The sequence below is a fragment of the Zootoca vivipara genome, chromosome 1 (genome assembly GCF_963506605.1).
Source record: "Zootoca vivipara chromosome 1, rZooViv1.1, whole genome shotgun sequence".
In the NCBI taxonomy this organism is placed as follows: domain Eukaryota; kingdom Metazoa; phylum Chordata; class Lepidosauria; order Squamata; family Lacertidae; genus Zootoca; species Zootoca vivipara.
Window position 1 is genome coordinate 2,979,153 of NC_083276.1, and position 15,232 is coordinate 2,994,384.

Sequence of the window (15,232 nt, forward strand, 5' to 3'; positions counted from 1 at the left end):
CTTGTCTTCAATCTTCCTACTTAGCACTTAGATCAGAGATAATAGATCTCTGTGCAGGACATAATATGACTTCAGGTGACTGACAAGTGCGCTTGGTTTGCATAAGAATCGGAGGCCAAATTCAGAGGCCTGGCAGGCTTGGCTGGGCCCATGGGCTGGAGGTTCCCCAGCTTTCTATTACTGGAGCTTATTTTCGGCTGATGTGTATGAACCGTGGAAATTGTGAAAAGCTCCAAGCAGACTGGAAAGAGTTGCTTATGGCTGCTGCCATAAAGTGTTTCGAACAGGCATAGGCAACCTTGGCTCTCCAGATGTTTTGGAACTACAACTCCCATGATCCCTGACCACTGGCCCTGTTAGCTAGGAATCATGGGAGTTGTAGTTCCAAAACATCTAGAGAGCCAAGGTTGCCTATGCCTGGTTTCGAAGGAAGAAAGGCAAAGAGATCATCAACGCACCTTCTCCGCAGCTTCCACAGTTTTCTGGGTTTTTCTGGCCGCGTGCCTCTTGTGATCGTAATACCTGGGAAAGAAACAGCCGTGTCAACGTCTCTATCCCATTCCCTTCTTCTGTTAGGATTACAGCCTGTTTACCTTTCCATAAAAAGCGTAGAACCACATGATATGGAAGATGCTAATTGGCATGGGAGCAATTTGTACAAAAGGAGTGCTAATTGTAGCGCTTCGTCCACACTTAATGACTCCCTGGAATAAGTCAGTGGTGGGGGTGCGAATGGAAAGTTGGCCTAACGCTCTGCAGAGAGATTTGAAGTAATGGATCTCAGAAAGATCTTGACTTGATGCCTCGGGCAGGACCAAAAGAAATGTAATTGAGGAGGAGAGAGGAACCCCTTGATTCAGTGGCACTAAACTGTTCCTATATTCCAGCCAAACACTCGAGCCTCTTACTTTTTGGCATTGGCATAAGCAGACAGACTGAGGTCCAAGTCCACCAGCAGGGGCTTGTTCTTTTGGGGCTTCGGAAGCGGTTTGGCTTTCTTCTTCTGCTTCCTCCCGCTCTGCGGCTCCTCTGCCACCTCCTCTTCAGCTCCCTCCTCCTCTTCTGAGAGCATGTAAGGGTTTCTAGCCAAGCAGAAAAGACAGACATTGTAAAAGTCCGGGGCCAAAAGTCCAGGTCCTTTTTTATTTTATTTTTTTGAAAAGTATGTGCGCTGCCAGCTGTAGGAAGACCAAATGAAAAATTCTGGCCAGGATTTCCCATTCATTCTGTTGACTGCGCACATGATCTGTGGTCTAATAATACAGTAAAATTCTGCATTGTTTTTTGTCCCTAGAAAGCTGAATTCAGCAGAGTTATTACACACATCATGTGTGTTTTCAGTTGTCTGTTCTGCGTGGTTTATTCTGCTTCTGTTGGTCGTAAGGGGGAGAAAGGAAGCCATCACACACTGGCAGGGGTGGGCAAGAGTTGAGGTTTATCTACTTAGTGCAGGGGTAGCCAATCTGACAGCCTCCATATGCTCTTGGGCTCATGTATAAAAAGGTAAAGGTAAAAGGTAAAGGACCCCTGGACGGTTAAGTCCAGTCAAAGGCGACTATGGGGTTGCGGCGCTCATCTCGATTTCAGACCGAAGGAGCCGGCATTTGTCCACAGACAGCTCTCTGAGTCATGTGGTCAGCAGGACTAAACCGCTTCTGGCACAACGGAACACTGTGACGGAAACCAGAGAGCACGGAAACACCATTTACCTTCCCGCCACAGTGGTACCTATTTATCTACTTGCACTTTTTGGCGTGCTTTCGAACTGCTAGGTTGGCAGAAGCTGGATCAGAGCAATAGGAGCTCACCCCGCCGCGGGGATTCGAACCGCCAACCTTCCAATCAACAAGCCCAAGAAGCTCAATGGTTTAGACCATAGCGCCACCCGCGTCCCTATTGGGCTCATGTATAAGCATGAGGCCAGAGGGACTTTGCTGGGACAACTCTTGGGTTGGGACAACTGGCCAAAATGTTTTTCAATGTTTTAAACAGTTCTAATTTTGGCTCCTCTGTTTTGTTTTTGTCAGGTTGGGGTTGGTTAAATGTACAGTTGGGTTTGGTGGTTATTTTAATTTGGGTATAACTGTAAACTGTTTATTATTGTTGTTATTGTTACTATTGATTTCTTGGTTTGTTTGTTGCCTGTATAGGATAGTCTGTTTTTTAAAATGTTTGATGTTTTGCTGTGTTTCTCTATATGCTGTAAGCCGCCCAGAGTGGCTGGGGAAACCCACCCAGGTGAGCGGGATATAAATACTGTATAACACAACATATCAATTTACAAAACCAGCTCCTTATGGGAAAAGCCTCAGCTCTGCTGATTTCAGTGGTACCCAAGTAGCGCTCCCAATATTCTCCAGATTACAGCCCTCAAGTCAACCTAGGCTGGGGTAGGGCTTATTCATCCAATTAAATTACAGATAAGAACCCAATGTGGTCTTTGCTGGAGCAGATGAGACAGCAACAGGGACCCCACTCCCATTGCTCCAGCACTGGGTCCTCGGAGGGTTAGTTTGTCTCCAAGCAGTGAGGTCCCATTTTCAGCTATTCACATTCCCACTTCCCTGATTCTGCCTTATCCTGAACCTCCTTACAAAGGAGTTTCAATACACACACACACACCAACCACTCCTTTCCAGCACGTTTCTCCCACCTGCCCGGCGCTTACTTCAGGAGCATCGTGATGTGGTTGGTCTGCAGCTTCAGCTCTTTGATGGCGCTTGCCACGGGGTCCCCCTGGGCCTGGGCTTCTTTGACGATAGCGCCAATCTCTGTCCAGTCAATCTGGTTGGCTAAGGCGCTCCGGACCACCTGGATGGCTCGGTCAACTATCTCCAGGTTCATTTCCACAAGCTCCCCTTTCACCTTGTCAATTTCCTTTGGGAAAGTGAAGGAGACCGAAAGAGAAGCAGCTGAGATTCTCTGGAGTATGACAAATGGACTAAAGCCAACAATTTATGGTGTGATCGTGGTGGTACAATAACAAGCCTTTACCTGAGCTTGATGGAGAGCTTCAAGCCGGTGCTCATGGTCCTTCCGAACATTTTCCAGCTTCTTTAGTGCCTGTTTCTCCTTTCAGGACAAAATGAAGGAGGAAAGAAAGATGGGTGGTGATTTGATGCTCATGCCAACTCAGGCAGCGTGAGCTGAAGACAAAGCAGGAGGGAAGGGATGGGTGCAAGCAGGTAGCGAGAAGGAACCACTCTCCTGATACACCCCAAGTTGAAAAGATGCAGGAGCCAAGGCTGTGCCTTACTCTGCATTAGCAAAAGCAGGGATGCTATCTCACAGAGAGCTCTGTGTGTATACTGTGTGTGTTTGACAGCAGCAAACTTTCCCCTCTAATGCTGAAGCTATTAGGGTTCTCAGCAGGGACAAAAGTTAAATTCTCCCCATCCGAACGACAATCCACAGCTGGCAACTGGCTCCTTAGGGAAGCCACAAGGTGTTGTGTCAAATGTTAATTTTTTCACGAGGTCAGTACCTGCTGCAATGCCTTCAGGTCTATCTTCTGTCCCTCCAGCTTGGAGTAAAATTCATCCACTGCCTTCCAAAAGAGATGAACACTTTTTAATATATATATATATATGTGTTTCTGGAAGTTGCTTTTCATCTCTCATAAAAAATAAAAGTTCAGAACAAAACCAATTACACCCAAAAAGGCCCTTGAGTTAGATTTCCTTAAAATCTCAAAACTCCAAAGTTTGAGTTCATAATTCACTCGAGCAAAGCAACTTTTTGTGTCGCAGCTTCCACATTCTGGTGACGCTCAAAAGCACAGATGCCACCACCCGCCGCTTCAAAAATCTGTAACTCAGAATCCTAAACTTGGCTCTTAAACCGCTATGCTGCATTCAGATCCATCTTGCTGCAACCACAAACAGTTGGCAAGATTCTAACTCAGTGGCCACTGTGGCTTCCCTGTACCACCTGGCACAATAAAAAAAATTACACCCCACTTATAAAATTCAATAGATACCAAACGCAGGACCATACCTTATTGAAAGAGTCAAACTCCACGTACGGACATTTTGTGTGTTGTGAAAACAAGAAAGGGTGAAATTCCTCATACCTGCAAGACACACATTGGATAATGTAGCAGCAGCAAACCAAAAGCAGCTAATGCTATTCTAGGCTGCAACAAAACAGAGCAGAGGGCCATTCTAATGTTGGAGCTGACTTATTTAGAGGAGCATAGAATTGCCTTTGTATATGTAGTTCCTTTTTGGGCCGGTCAGAAGAAGATTCATGAAACAGAGATTCAAATCTGCGTATCTCGTTGTCAGAGTTCTGTTGGGACGGCACCAGCACAAGTACACATAGAGAGAGTTGTTCTCATGGACGTACACCATGAATATTTGGACTATTTGGTTTAGAGATATTGAGTTGCATGTGCCATTATTATTTTGGCATTGTATACATTAATTAAGATTTCATGCATTATAAATTGTTGATAAGTCATACATTTTCTTAACAATTTTTTGTAAACAGAGTTGTTATCTGAGATTCCTGCATTGCAGGGGTTGGACTAAACGACCCTTAGGGTCCCTTTCCAACTCTACAATTTGATGATTCGATGACCAGCAGGAAAGTGAGGCGCCAAAAAGGAGGTTCCCTTCAAAATACATACGTGAGGATTTCTTCTGGAGACTTGTTGGGTTCCAGACTTGGCTTTTTCTCCTTCTTCTGAATGATATAACCCTGCCAGAAAAAGAGAAGTAGAGAAACCCTGAGCAACATTTCTTTTCAGTTTTCTGTTCTTGGAATTATTATGACTTTTATTATTAGCTAGCCATCAATAATGGCCAGTTAGACCAGAGCGTACAAGACAGCCGGGGGTGAGGGGATGGGAGAGACTGGAAGCTTGGTTCACAAAAACTGGAAGGTAAGCACTAGGCCAGAACACATTGGGAGAAGAAACTAAGGATCACAACAAGACGACCACAAAATCCACATTTGTACACCTTCTCCAGAATACATCATTTGATATGAGAAGGGTCAAACCACAGCTATTCTGGCATGAGATTCTCTGGGCTCCCCTCCTCCTTGGGCCAATAAGTCTGCCTTTTGCATCACGGTCCCAGACTGCCTCCACTTCTGGGCTAGGGAGCTTGAGAATGTTTACTAAACCCGCCCCTCCCTGGAAGATCTGCAATGGCAATGTTTGAACATTGCTTCTCTGGAACCCGCGGGGTGTGCCAAAATCAGAGCGCTTCAACCATGAGCTACCTTGCCGTTAAAGTTGTCTGTGATCGCCATATATTCTTCTGCTTTCTGTAGCGCAGCAAGTACCTTTTCAACATCTAAAAAGAGAAAATAAGGGAATCCAAGATTTTTGAGGCTGTGGCTTCCTGTCGTGCTACAGCATATTCATACTGGAGGCAGCCTTGGGCCAGATCAGATAATCTGTCCACCTAATGCCAGGATGGGAACCTGGAGTCTCCAAACACTATTAGACTGCAACTCCCATCGTCCCTGACCACTAGTGATGCTGGCTGGTGGCTGGTGTTGATGCAGTCCAAGAAGAGCTAGAGGGCAACAGGTCCCACATCCCTGGGTTATTTTTTTCAGCCTTGCCTAGAGATGCTTGGGATATGATCAAGCCCAGAGCTGCAGCCTGGCCCCGAGGCTGGTTTAGGGGAATGAGAATTAAGCATTTCCAAAGCATCAGCTGTGTTAAGTCTCTTACAGCAAAAAGAGTCATGTGACAACTTAAAGCAGTGGTTCTCAAAGACTGGCGTGGCAGGAGAGGACAGCAAGCAGGGTGGGAGATTCAAAGACAAGGAAACGTTTAAACATTTCAGTGTAGTATAGGATAGTATAAACATATTCTTTATAAATGAGGTTACCTGGCAAAAGCTCACACCTCTCATGGAGTTTGTATACATATTTAAGCTCCATACATAAGATGCTCATTTTTAATTATATTTTGTTCTTATGTAAGCTGCATTGTTTTATACTTTCTGGGTGTCCCATGATTATATTATAAAGCAATTGGGTTCTATGCTATAAATCAGTTGCTAATTGTTGTTTCTTTTTGTTCTCCCAGGTATTTCTTAGCAATAAAAAAATTGCTAAGAGCAAATTGTTATTCTGAAAGTGTGGCCCAGAAAAAAAAGGTTGAAAACCAGTGCATTATAGGCTAACTAATTTATTATGGTTTAAGCTTTCAAGGACTCGTGCACACAATATTAGATGGCAGGTATGTAAAGAAGCGAGTGTAGGTTGGGAGGTGAATGAGGTGCAAAAATGACAGGTTGTAATGAACAGAGCTGAAATATATACCCTATACAAACACCTTTAACCTTTTGAGCAGCATATTGGCGATAACTGCTGAGATGATCGACTTAACACCACTAGTACATCAGAGAACCACTCACAAGAAACAGGGAATTAACCAGGCCTAATAGATGAAATTAAAGTGATACACCACACTGCATAACACGAAGATCTTGAAATACCAGGCATTTTGCAGCTCTGTCATGTGACATGCAAAAGGGTGTGCGATGCATTTCACGATGAAATGTCTGGGCACTTGCCTTTCCCTTCTATCTGTTCTGCTCTGGCGTTACTGGAAATTCCCGCTTCCATAAGGCAGTGCTCGATAAGTGTGGCTCCATAAGCTATAAAAAGTGGAGGAAGGGAGAGAACCATTTATAAGACCAAACAATTAGCCAGAGACATGGATTTAAAAGAATCCCTCCCCCCAAGGACTTTGTTTCAAACAAGGCAGAATATGGGACATTTTATACACAGGGGATGAAGAGGCCTCCAGCTTCAACAACCATTTGTTTAAATAAGTAAAAAGAATTGTCCAGTAGCACCTTAGAGACAAACTAAGTTTGTTCTGGTTGGTCTCTAAGGTGCTACTGGACAATTTTTTTAATTTTATTTTTACTTATTTTGACTATGTCAGACCAACACAGCTACCTATCTGAATCAACATCTGTCCCTTCCCAGCCCCAAACAAATATATGTCACTAGCTGGCCCGGCCACGTGTTGCTGTGGCTCGTCCCTGTGATTCCCCCCACCCTGTCCCGATCCATGACGTATCCCGTCCCCTCCTCCCCCCCACCCCCGGCTCATCCCTGTGATTCCCCCCACCCTGTCCCGATCCATGACGTATCCCGCCCCCTCCTCCCCCCAACCCCCACCCAGGCGAGTTCCCACTTCCATTTGGCCTAGTTTGTAAAGACGAGCCGAGGTGCTGTGGAGAGGGAAGGGTTTCTAGCTGCAGTACCAGTGTAGCCGCCGCTAGAGGGCGATGTTTTGAAACCTGGCTCTTTTCCCAGCATGCTCAACAGGGTCTCCTGGCTGACTTTTTAGGTCCTAAAAATGGGGTTTTAGCTTGCGCAGGTGTGACATTTGCATACCCCATGTAGCTAGGAACACTCGCATAGTGGCATGTGATGCTGTGTCCAAATTTCATCGCTATCACTCAAGCGGTTTCAGTGGAAAGTGGAAACCAACGGACATGGCCGGTTTACATTTTTATATATATAGATTTTAAGTATCGCGACAAAGATATTGTACATCTCAAAAACATTACAGCTCTCAAAAGCAATTGGCTATTACTGGTAAAAATATATTTCCCCAGCCACTCTGGGCGGATTCCAACAAAGATTTAAATACATTAACATGTCACACATTAAAAACTTCCCTAAACAGGGCTGCCTTCAGATGTTTTCTAAATGTTATTTGATGTTCCAACAGGATCTCTTAGATATATTTACAACCCTGCTTTTTTCTCTAGTGCTCAAAGTTGCTTGCAAACTTTGAAAAACAAAACATAGCTTATTGCTGATTTCAATCTTAACATAAATGGTACTTACGAAGGTGGGGATTCAGGACTCTCTTTAGCTGATCCCCTTTCGGTGCACTGGCTATTATTTCTGTCAACCTGTTAAGTGGGAGATGGGGAGGAAGGTCACCCCCCAAAAAGAATACATTGCTACATAGAATCATAGAATCGTAGAGTTGGAAGAGACCACAAGGGCCATCCAGTCCAACCCCCTGCCAAGCAGGAAACACCATCAAAGCATTCATGACATATGCCTGTCAAGCCTCTGCTTAAAGACCTCCAAAGAAGGAGACTCCACCACACTCCTTGGCAGCAAATTCCACTGTCGAACAGCTCTTACTGTCAGGAAGTTCTTCCTAATGTTTAGGTGGTGTAGTTTGAATCCATTGCTCCCTGTCCGCTTCTCTGGAGCAGCAGAAAACAACCTTTCTCCCTCCTCTATATGACATCCTTTTATATATTTGAACATGGCTATCATATCACCCCTTAACCTTCTCTTCTCCAGGCTAAACATACCCAGCTCCCTAAGCCGTTCCTCATAAGGCATCGTTTCCAGGCCGTTGACCATTTTCATGATATTGAATGATATTGAAGAGGAAAGCACGTTATGAGCATAGGAAGGGTCTGCCGGATCAGGCCAAGGGCCCATCTAGTCCACCCTCCTCGTCTCACAGTGGCCAGCCTTATGCCCGTGGGAAACCTGCAAGCAAGATCTGACCACAAGAAGTCTCTCCCCTCCTGTGGTTTCCAGCAACTGGCATTCGGAAGCAGTATTCCTTCTAACTGTGAAGACAGAGCATAGCCATGGTGGCTAGTAGCCACTGATGGCCCTCTCCACCTCCATGAATTTGTCTAATCTTCTTTTAAACCGACCCAGGTTGGTGGCCGTCCCTGCCTCCTGTGGCAGGGAATTCCACAGTTTGACTATGTGCTGCATGAAAAAGTCCTTTCTTTTTCCTGTCCTGACTCTTCCAACATTCAGCTTCAATGGAGGCCCACCAGTTCCAGCATTATGAGAGGAGAAAAGCACTTCTCTATCTACTTTTTCCCTGCCATGCATATTTTAAAAAAAACTTCTATCGTGGCGCTGTGGGTTAAACCACTGAGCCTAGGGCTTGCTGATCAGAAGGTTGGCGGTTCGAATCCCTGTGACGGGGTGAGCTCCCGTTGCTCGGTCCCAGCTCCTGCCAACCTAGCAGTTCGAAAGCACGTCAAAATGCAAGTAGATAAATAGGAACCGCTACAGCGGGAAGGTAAACGGCGTTTCCGTGTGCTGCTCTGGTTCGCCAGAAGCAGCTTTGTCATGCTGGCCACATGACCTGGAAGCTATACGCCGGCTCCCTCGGCCAATAATGCGAGATGAGCGCGCAACCCCAGAGTCGGTCACAACTGGACCTAATGGTCAGGGGTCCCTTTACCTTTACCTACTTTTTTCCTGCCATGCATATTAAAAAAAAAACTTCTATCGTGTTGCCTTACTTACTTACTTTTTCCTCTAAACTACAAAGTCCCAAATGACACCACCTTTCTTCATAGGGAGTCACTTCATTCCCCTTGATCATTTTGAGTGGCGAACCCAAACCAGAGCAACTTTACAGCCCAGCAAGCGGGTCTCTGAAAAGCCGCTCTACTCAGTTCTTGGAGAAGGATGGGGGGCGGGGGGCGGATATTGCTTTCTCCCCCAACTATATGCTGCACAAAGAAGAGAGGTACCTTTCCAAACTGGGTAACGGTGATGCTGCTTTAGCGTTGGCGACAGGGTAGTGTTCCCGCACTGCAAACTTTACATCATCTGCTTCATCCGTGCGAAACCTCAGGATGTTCAATATTAGGTATTCATGGTCAGTAAGAACAATGTTGCCCTGCAAATGGGTTTCCAAGCAAAATGTGGGTTTCAACCTATAAAGCCTTTATGGAGCCTCTCCTTATGTCGCTGTCATCAGCATTATTATCATTAATTACTTCCCTTCACGCTAAAGTCCCAGGGCAGGTTAAAACGTTAAAACACTGTATTTAAAACAGCTTAAATCAAATTACGATCACAAAAATAAAAGGATACACCTCAAGTGTCAGGCTGTTTTATGGATTTGTAAGCCGCTTTGAGACATTTTTATTTTGGAATGTAATAAAATAGTCAGAAGGGTGCAATTTTAATTCCTATGTTGTGGACTTGGATGCTCAATGTTCACCATCCACGCTACCTAGGGAAATTTGGATGTCTTTAATTAGTATTTATTTATTGCTTGTCTGCTTTGCATATGGTATGACGCAAAACCCTGCTACTGCCCTTTTCGGTTGATAGTAATGGCAATAAAGGAAATTCAAAACAAAAACGAAGAACCTTCCCACCAAGTAACAAAGCAGTGGCACGAGGGGGAGAGGCCAGACTTTTTGCCTCCAAGACACACAGCTCTTTCACGCTCCACTTACCCTGTCGTACAACTCTATAACCAGATGGTAGGCGGCTTCGTCGCTCCCAAACTGGAAATCGACTATTCTGTCGACACCAAGCTGCTCCACGCTCACAAGCCTTCTGGTCTTCAAATGCTTGCGGCACTGTCAGCGGGGAGAGCACAAACAGGTCTCACAAAGGGGCAATGAGGAACAGTCGTTTGCTTCCCCCCCCCCACCGCAAAAAGCCAGGGTAGCTGGGGACTCCCACACCCCATAAATAAAAATGCAGATACTGTATTGTAGTCTCTCATAAACTTTTGGATCATTTGGAATATTTGAACAATGGCCTGATAAAAGCAGGAGAAGCATGGTGTTGGGGAGAGTCTATTAAAAAAGGGGGGGGGAACCTATGGGGAAGGTCTGGCAGAAGCAAAGGGTGGAAGAGATGTGACTTTGGCTACCCAAAGCCCTCCCCATCACTTGTTTTAATGTATTTTAAATTTTTGTTGGAAGCCGCCCAGAGTGGCTGGGGAAACCCAGCCAGATGGGCAGGGTACAAATAATAAATTATTAATTATTATTATTATTATTATTATTATTATTATTATTTGGCTGCTGAGTCTTCAGCGGCTATTGGTAGCCTGCCTGCATCCAGATAAATGCACTTATCTATGGAAAGCATTCCAAAGCCTTAGAGCATAGAGTGGAATTATTCACCTACTCCTGCCGGGAGGACAGATGAGAGCTCTCCATTCAACAAGAGGAAACCAAGGCACATGCCTCGTTATTATTTGGGCCTATAGTCTCTTTTTTTAAAAAAAAAATACCGTAATAATAATTTTTATTGATTTTCTTTTTCTCATAACAAATATCCAATATCAATAACATTCGTTTTCCAATTTCCCCCCTCCCTATTGACTTCCCTCAGCTTCCATTTCTGGTTTATTACGTCAAATGTTACATTCTGCTGTTTGTATATACAGTGGTACCTCGGGTTAAGAACTTAATTCGTTCCGGAGGTCTGTTCTTAAACTGAAACTGTTCTTAACCTGAGGTACCACTTTAGCTAATGGGGCCTCCTGCTGCCGGAGCACGATTTCTGTTCTCATCCTGAAGCAATGTTCTTAACCCAAGGTACTATTTCTGGGTTAGCAGAGTCTGTAACCTGAAGCGTCCGTAACCCGAGGTACCACTGCAGTACTATGTTGTCACCTTGTTAAATTTCTCGTTCTCTGTAAATAAAGTTGTAAATGCTTATTTAAATCCTGCCAGCGAGTCCATTTTTTTGTTTTTGTTTCTGCAAATAGGTTGTAAAAGATTCCCATTCTTTTTCGAAATCACTATTGTCTGGGCCTGTAGTCTCATACTGTAAGGTTCATATGTGAAAATGCAAAATGCTTGTCTGGCTATCCCCAGAGATGAAACGACAGCATTAGTGGCTTGGAATGTTTTCTCTCTCCACCCCAGAAATCTTCAGCATGCAGAGAAAGATGCATTTACCTTCATTGCAAAGCCAGATGGCATCATGTTCTTGGGCCACTCAAACTCTGTTGTGTGAATTCTTATGCCAGATTCCAGGAGAAGTGTAGCCTTGAGGTCTGGCCTAATGACAACAGAAGGCATCAGGGAGCATCCGGACAGATTTGGCCTAGATGTGGGTGCAAGACATGCTTTTCCTCCTCCGGGAACTGCAAGCTTGCATTTTTAACTTTTTCAATACCAAACACTGAATTTGAAAGATGGCATCCACTCGCTCGTAATAAATTTATGTAGTTGATAATCATAAAGCTCCCCAGAACTGAGAAGGTTTCCCATGAGTAATCACTTGAAGGATGTTTTTAAGAATCAAGCAGTATATAAATTTTATGAACTAAACCATGTTTAGAAACTCAGGAATAGTAGTGTGTGAAGATGCTTGGAAAAGCAAGGACAGGTGAACCTTCTCCCTACGTTTAACAACAGCACCAGGAGAATACATAACATGGGCCCGCTATGCAGGGGAGGAAGGAGAGGGAGAGGTTGTAATCATGCACATTTAAATGAAGACTACAGAAGAAAGCAGAGGGGAAAACATACACCTGGATCTTTGGAGAAAAGTCCCATCAATTTTAATGCATCTTGATTTCATGTCCTTGTGAAAAAGATGACATTCATTGGAAGCAGGTACGTGTTCCAACTTCCTTTTCATACATAGTGTTCTAGTTTTGTTTGGCTATTTTATCTCATTGGAGATGGAGATACATGCAAAACACACGTACAGATTCAAAAGTTAGAAATACTCCCAAGAGAGCTGGGATGACTAACTTGTGACTCTCCAGATGCTGCTGGACTACAGCTCCCTCACCATTGGCCATGCTGGCTGGGACTGATGGGAGCTGGAATCCAGTAACATGCGGAGGGCCAAAGGCTTCCTGCTCCTGAAATTAAAAAAAAAACAAGGAAGTTTTAGCTCTTACTTCTGAAGACGGATAAGGTATGTCTTATTGTCCACATCATAAACGTTGTTTACTCTCATTCCCAACAAGCTAAAAGAAAAAAGAGAGGACATATATATTTATATATTTACCAGTGTAAGAAAATTTATAGAAGACTGCTCTTGTTGCAAACACTGAATCAAGAATTTTTTTAAACAAAGAGCAACTGCCAATCTCATTGTGGGTCAGGCTGGAGGAGGCAGTGAAGGAACTGTTTCTTAAATCAAAGGAACAACAAATTAATTATAACACAAACATCTTTCAGGGCTAAGTCCAATCCGGAGTAGTCTTCTATGCTGATTGTTTTGCAACAGGACTAGTGAGATAGAATCAATGTGGCATGTATTCATGGGTCTAAAAACCAGACAAATAACATATGTGGCTAGTCCTACACAGGGCCAGCCCAAGAGATGTTGGCACCTGAGGCAGACCTTAAAATAGCACACACCCTCTCCCCACCAGGGAAGATCTACACCAGGAACAAGGGGAGAAAGAAAGAAGACTGGGATCTGTAGCCCTGGTGAATCCCACCCACTTTCCTTTCCTTTTTCTTATTTTGGTAAGTGCATAAAGCCGAGTGCGTGAAAGTTAAATGGGTGTTAAGTTGTGAGTTGTCCTTACAGGAATGCTCCCAAGCCAGCAGCCTTCAATCGGCAGGTGAAAGAATGTAGCTCAGGATCGGGGAGGGGACCCTTAAGATGTTGCTGGACTCCAACTCCCAGCACTCCTGACCACTGGCAACACAGGCTGCTGTGAGGTGGGAGTCAGGGTTTCCCAAACTCGAGTTTCCAGCTGCTTTTGGACTACAACTCCCATCAACCCATGCTAGGACCAGTGATCAGGGATGATGGGAATTGTAGTCCAAAAACAGCGGGAGACCCAAGTTTGGGAAACACTGCTGGGAGCCCAACACATGCATAGGCAAACTCGGCCCTCCATATGTTTTGGGACTACAAATCCCATGATCCCTAGCTAACAGAACCAGTGGTCAGGGATGATGGGAATTGTAGTCCCAAAAACACCTGGAGGGCCAAGTTTGCCTATGCCTGGTGTAACAACCCGGGGAAACATCAAGTACAGATGTTCCTCCTTCCTCTGGTGCCTTACAGAGGTTTCCGACTACAACTCCCATCGACCCCCAGCCAGCTCCCACGTGATTTAGACTACAACTCCCACCAGCTCCTACCAACGCATGGGAACTGTAGTCCCAAACTCCAGGAAGGCACCTGATTGGGGGAGGCTGGCAGGGGCGGGGCGAAGTGAAAGGGCGGGGCCTCCGTCGTCGCGGGGGCAGTGGAGGGTCCCTCATACCTCTGGCGCAGCTCGGCTATCACCGCCCGGATATCAACCGTGCTGAAGCGGGACTTCATGGCCAGGACTCTCCGCGGCAGACTTTGCCCGGCCTTCCCTCGCCGCGCTCCTGGATGCTTTTCCCCCTGTCAGGTGTAGAATCGCCCGCGCGCATGCGCGCTGCGCCACGTGACCTACGGCGTGACCACCAGGCCAAAACTGTTCCGGCGCGGCGTTAGGGAAGGAGAGGAGCTCCCTGCTGCCCTCTGCTGGACGGCGTGGAAATGGCAACGCTGGAGGTGCCGGAGTTTAGAGGTGATGGGAAAGCACTTTTCGTATGCTCAGAGGTCCCCACTATTTCTTCATTTTGTATGTATACGTATTGCATCTATATCCCACCTTTCCTCCGTGAAGCGAAGGATGCAGGTCTCCTGCAAGGCATCCAGAGGGTGCCCTTATTGATGCTGTTCTTAGCAAGGGCACCTTCTCAGCATATAGCCCATAACAGCCTAGAACTCCGGAGCTCAAGCAATCCTCAGCCTCCCAAGTGGCCCCCCTGCTCAGCTGTTGGCGGAAGCCCGATATGCACATTTGAATTCATAACTTGGGGTTTGGAGTTTGGCTAGCACCTACGGTAGGAAGAAAATTCTGAAATGTTTTATTTAGAGGAGCATGTTGCTGTGAGATGGGGAGTTTGGGCAGGAGAGAGTTAATGGAGCAAGGCATCCTGATGAAGACTTATTTAATACTCCTTGCAAAGTTGCCAGTCACAGCTTTTGTTAAGGAAAGTACAGGTGATGTGTTTCCATGGCTACTAATTGTTAGGTGATCTCTCTCAAGGCTTCTGAATGGAGCAAAAAGAGGCCTCCCAGCCGGCAGCTGAGGGTGATGCAATCTAAAAAGGGAGAATTAAAAACTGCAGTTAGGCCAGACTAAGAGAGAGCCAAGTTAAGCCTCTGTAAGCTCTTTTTGAGAAGATACTCTTGAGATTCTACTCTTGAGAACAGCGGATTTGGGCCTTGAGTGTTTGAACCTTGGTGGGGAACTGGATCCCTCAGTGGGTTGGGTACTTACCTTCCTCACACACACACCCGGCCAAATTTGGCAAGTGGGCAGTGTTGCCCACCTGCCAATCACATGGCATCAGGTGACATGCTTTCCTGAGCCCAAGGTTAAGAATCAGTTGGTGTGAGCAAAGTCCCATGCCTCTGAAAATGTGGGTTGATGGTGCCTTTGGACAGGTGGCTATGGAATATTTTTGTTTTGACAAGT

General features: G+C 45.4%; 1 protein-coding gene across 2 annotated transcripts in view; it reads right to left on the reverse strand.

The window, feature by feature from the left end:
* The window catches only part of NEMF (nuclear export mediator factor), a 37,108-nt gene extending 22,990 nt beyond the window's left edge, over positions 1–14,118 (reverse strand). The window contains exons 1-15 of one of the 2 annotated variants that reach the window (XM_060269808.1): positions 13,982–14,118; positions 12,653–12,721; positions 11,697–11,799; positions 10,233–10,358; positions 9,516–9,664; positions 7,834–7,901; positions 6,540–6,623; positions 5,230–5,303; positions 4,631–4,701; positions 3,997–4,072; positions 3,485–3,547; positions 2,995–3,072; positions 2,669–2,877; positions 909–1,082; positions 459–522 (exon numbers count right to left, since the gene is read on the reverse strand). In XM_060269808.1, coding sequence (XP_060125791.1) covers positions 459–522; positions 909–1,082; positions 2,669–2,877; positions 2,995–3,072; positions 3,485–3,547; positions 3,997–4,072; positions 4,631–4,701; positions 5,230–5,303; positions 6,540–6,623; positions 7,834–7,901; positions 9,516–9,664; positions 10,233–10,358; positions 11,697–11,799; positions 12,653–12,721; positions 13,982–14,040 — 1,467 coding nt within the window. In that variant the 5' untranslated portion in view covers positions 14,041–14,118. Of the gene's footprint in view, positions 1–458; positions 523–908; positions 1,083–2,668; positions 2,878–2,994; positions 3,073–3,484; positions 3,548–3,996; positions 4,073–4,630; positions 4,702–5,229; positions 5,304–6,539; positions 6,624–7,833; positions 7,902–9,515; positions 9,665–10,232; positions 10,359–11,696; positions 11,800–12,500; positions 12,614–12,652; positions 12,722–13,981 lie in introns of those variants that run through there. The other variant, XM_060269839.1, reaches the window with a different exon arrangement.
* Between the last annotated feature and the right edge of the window lie 1,114 nt (positions 14,119–15,232).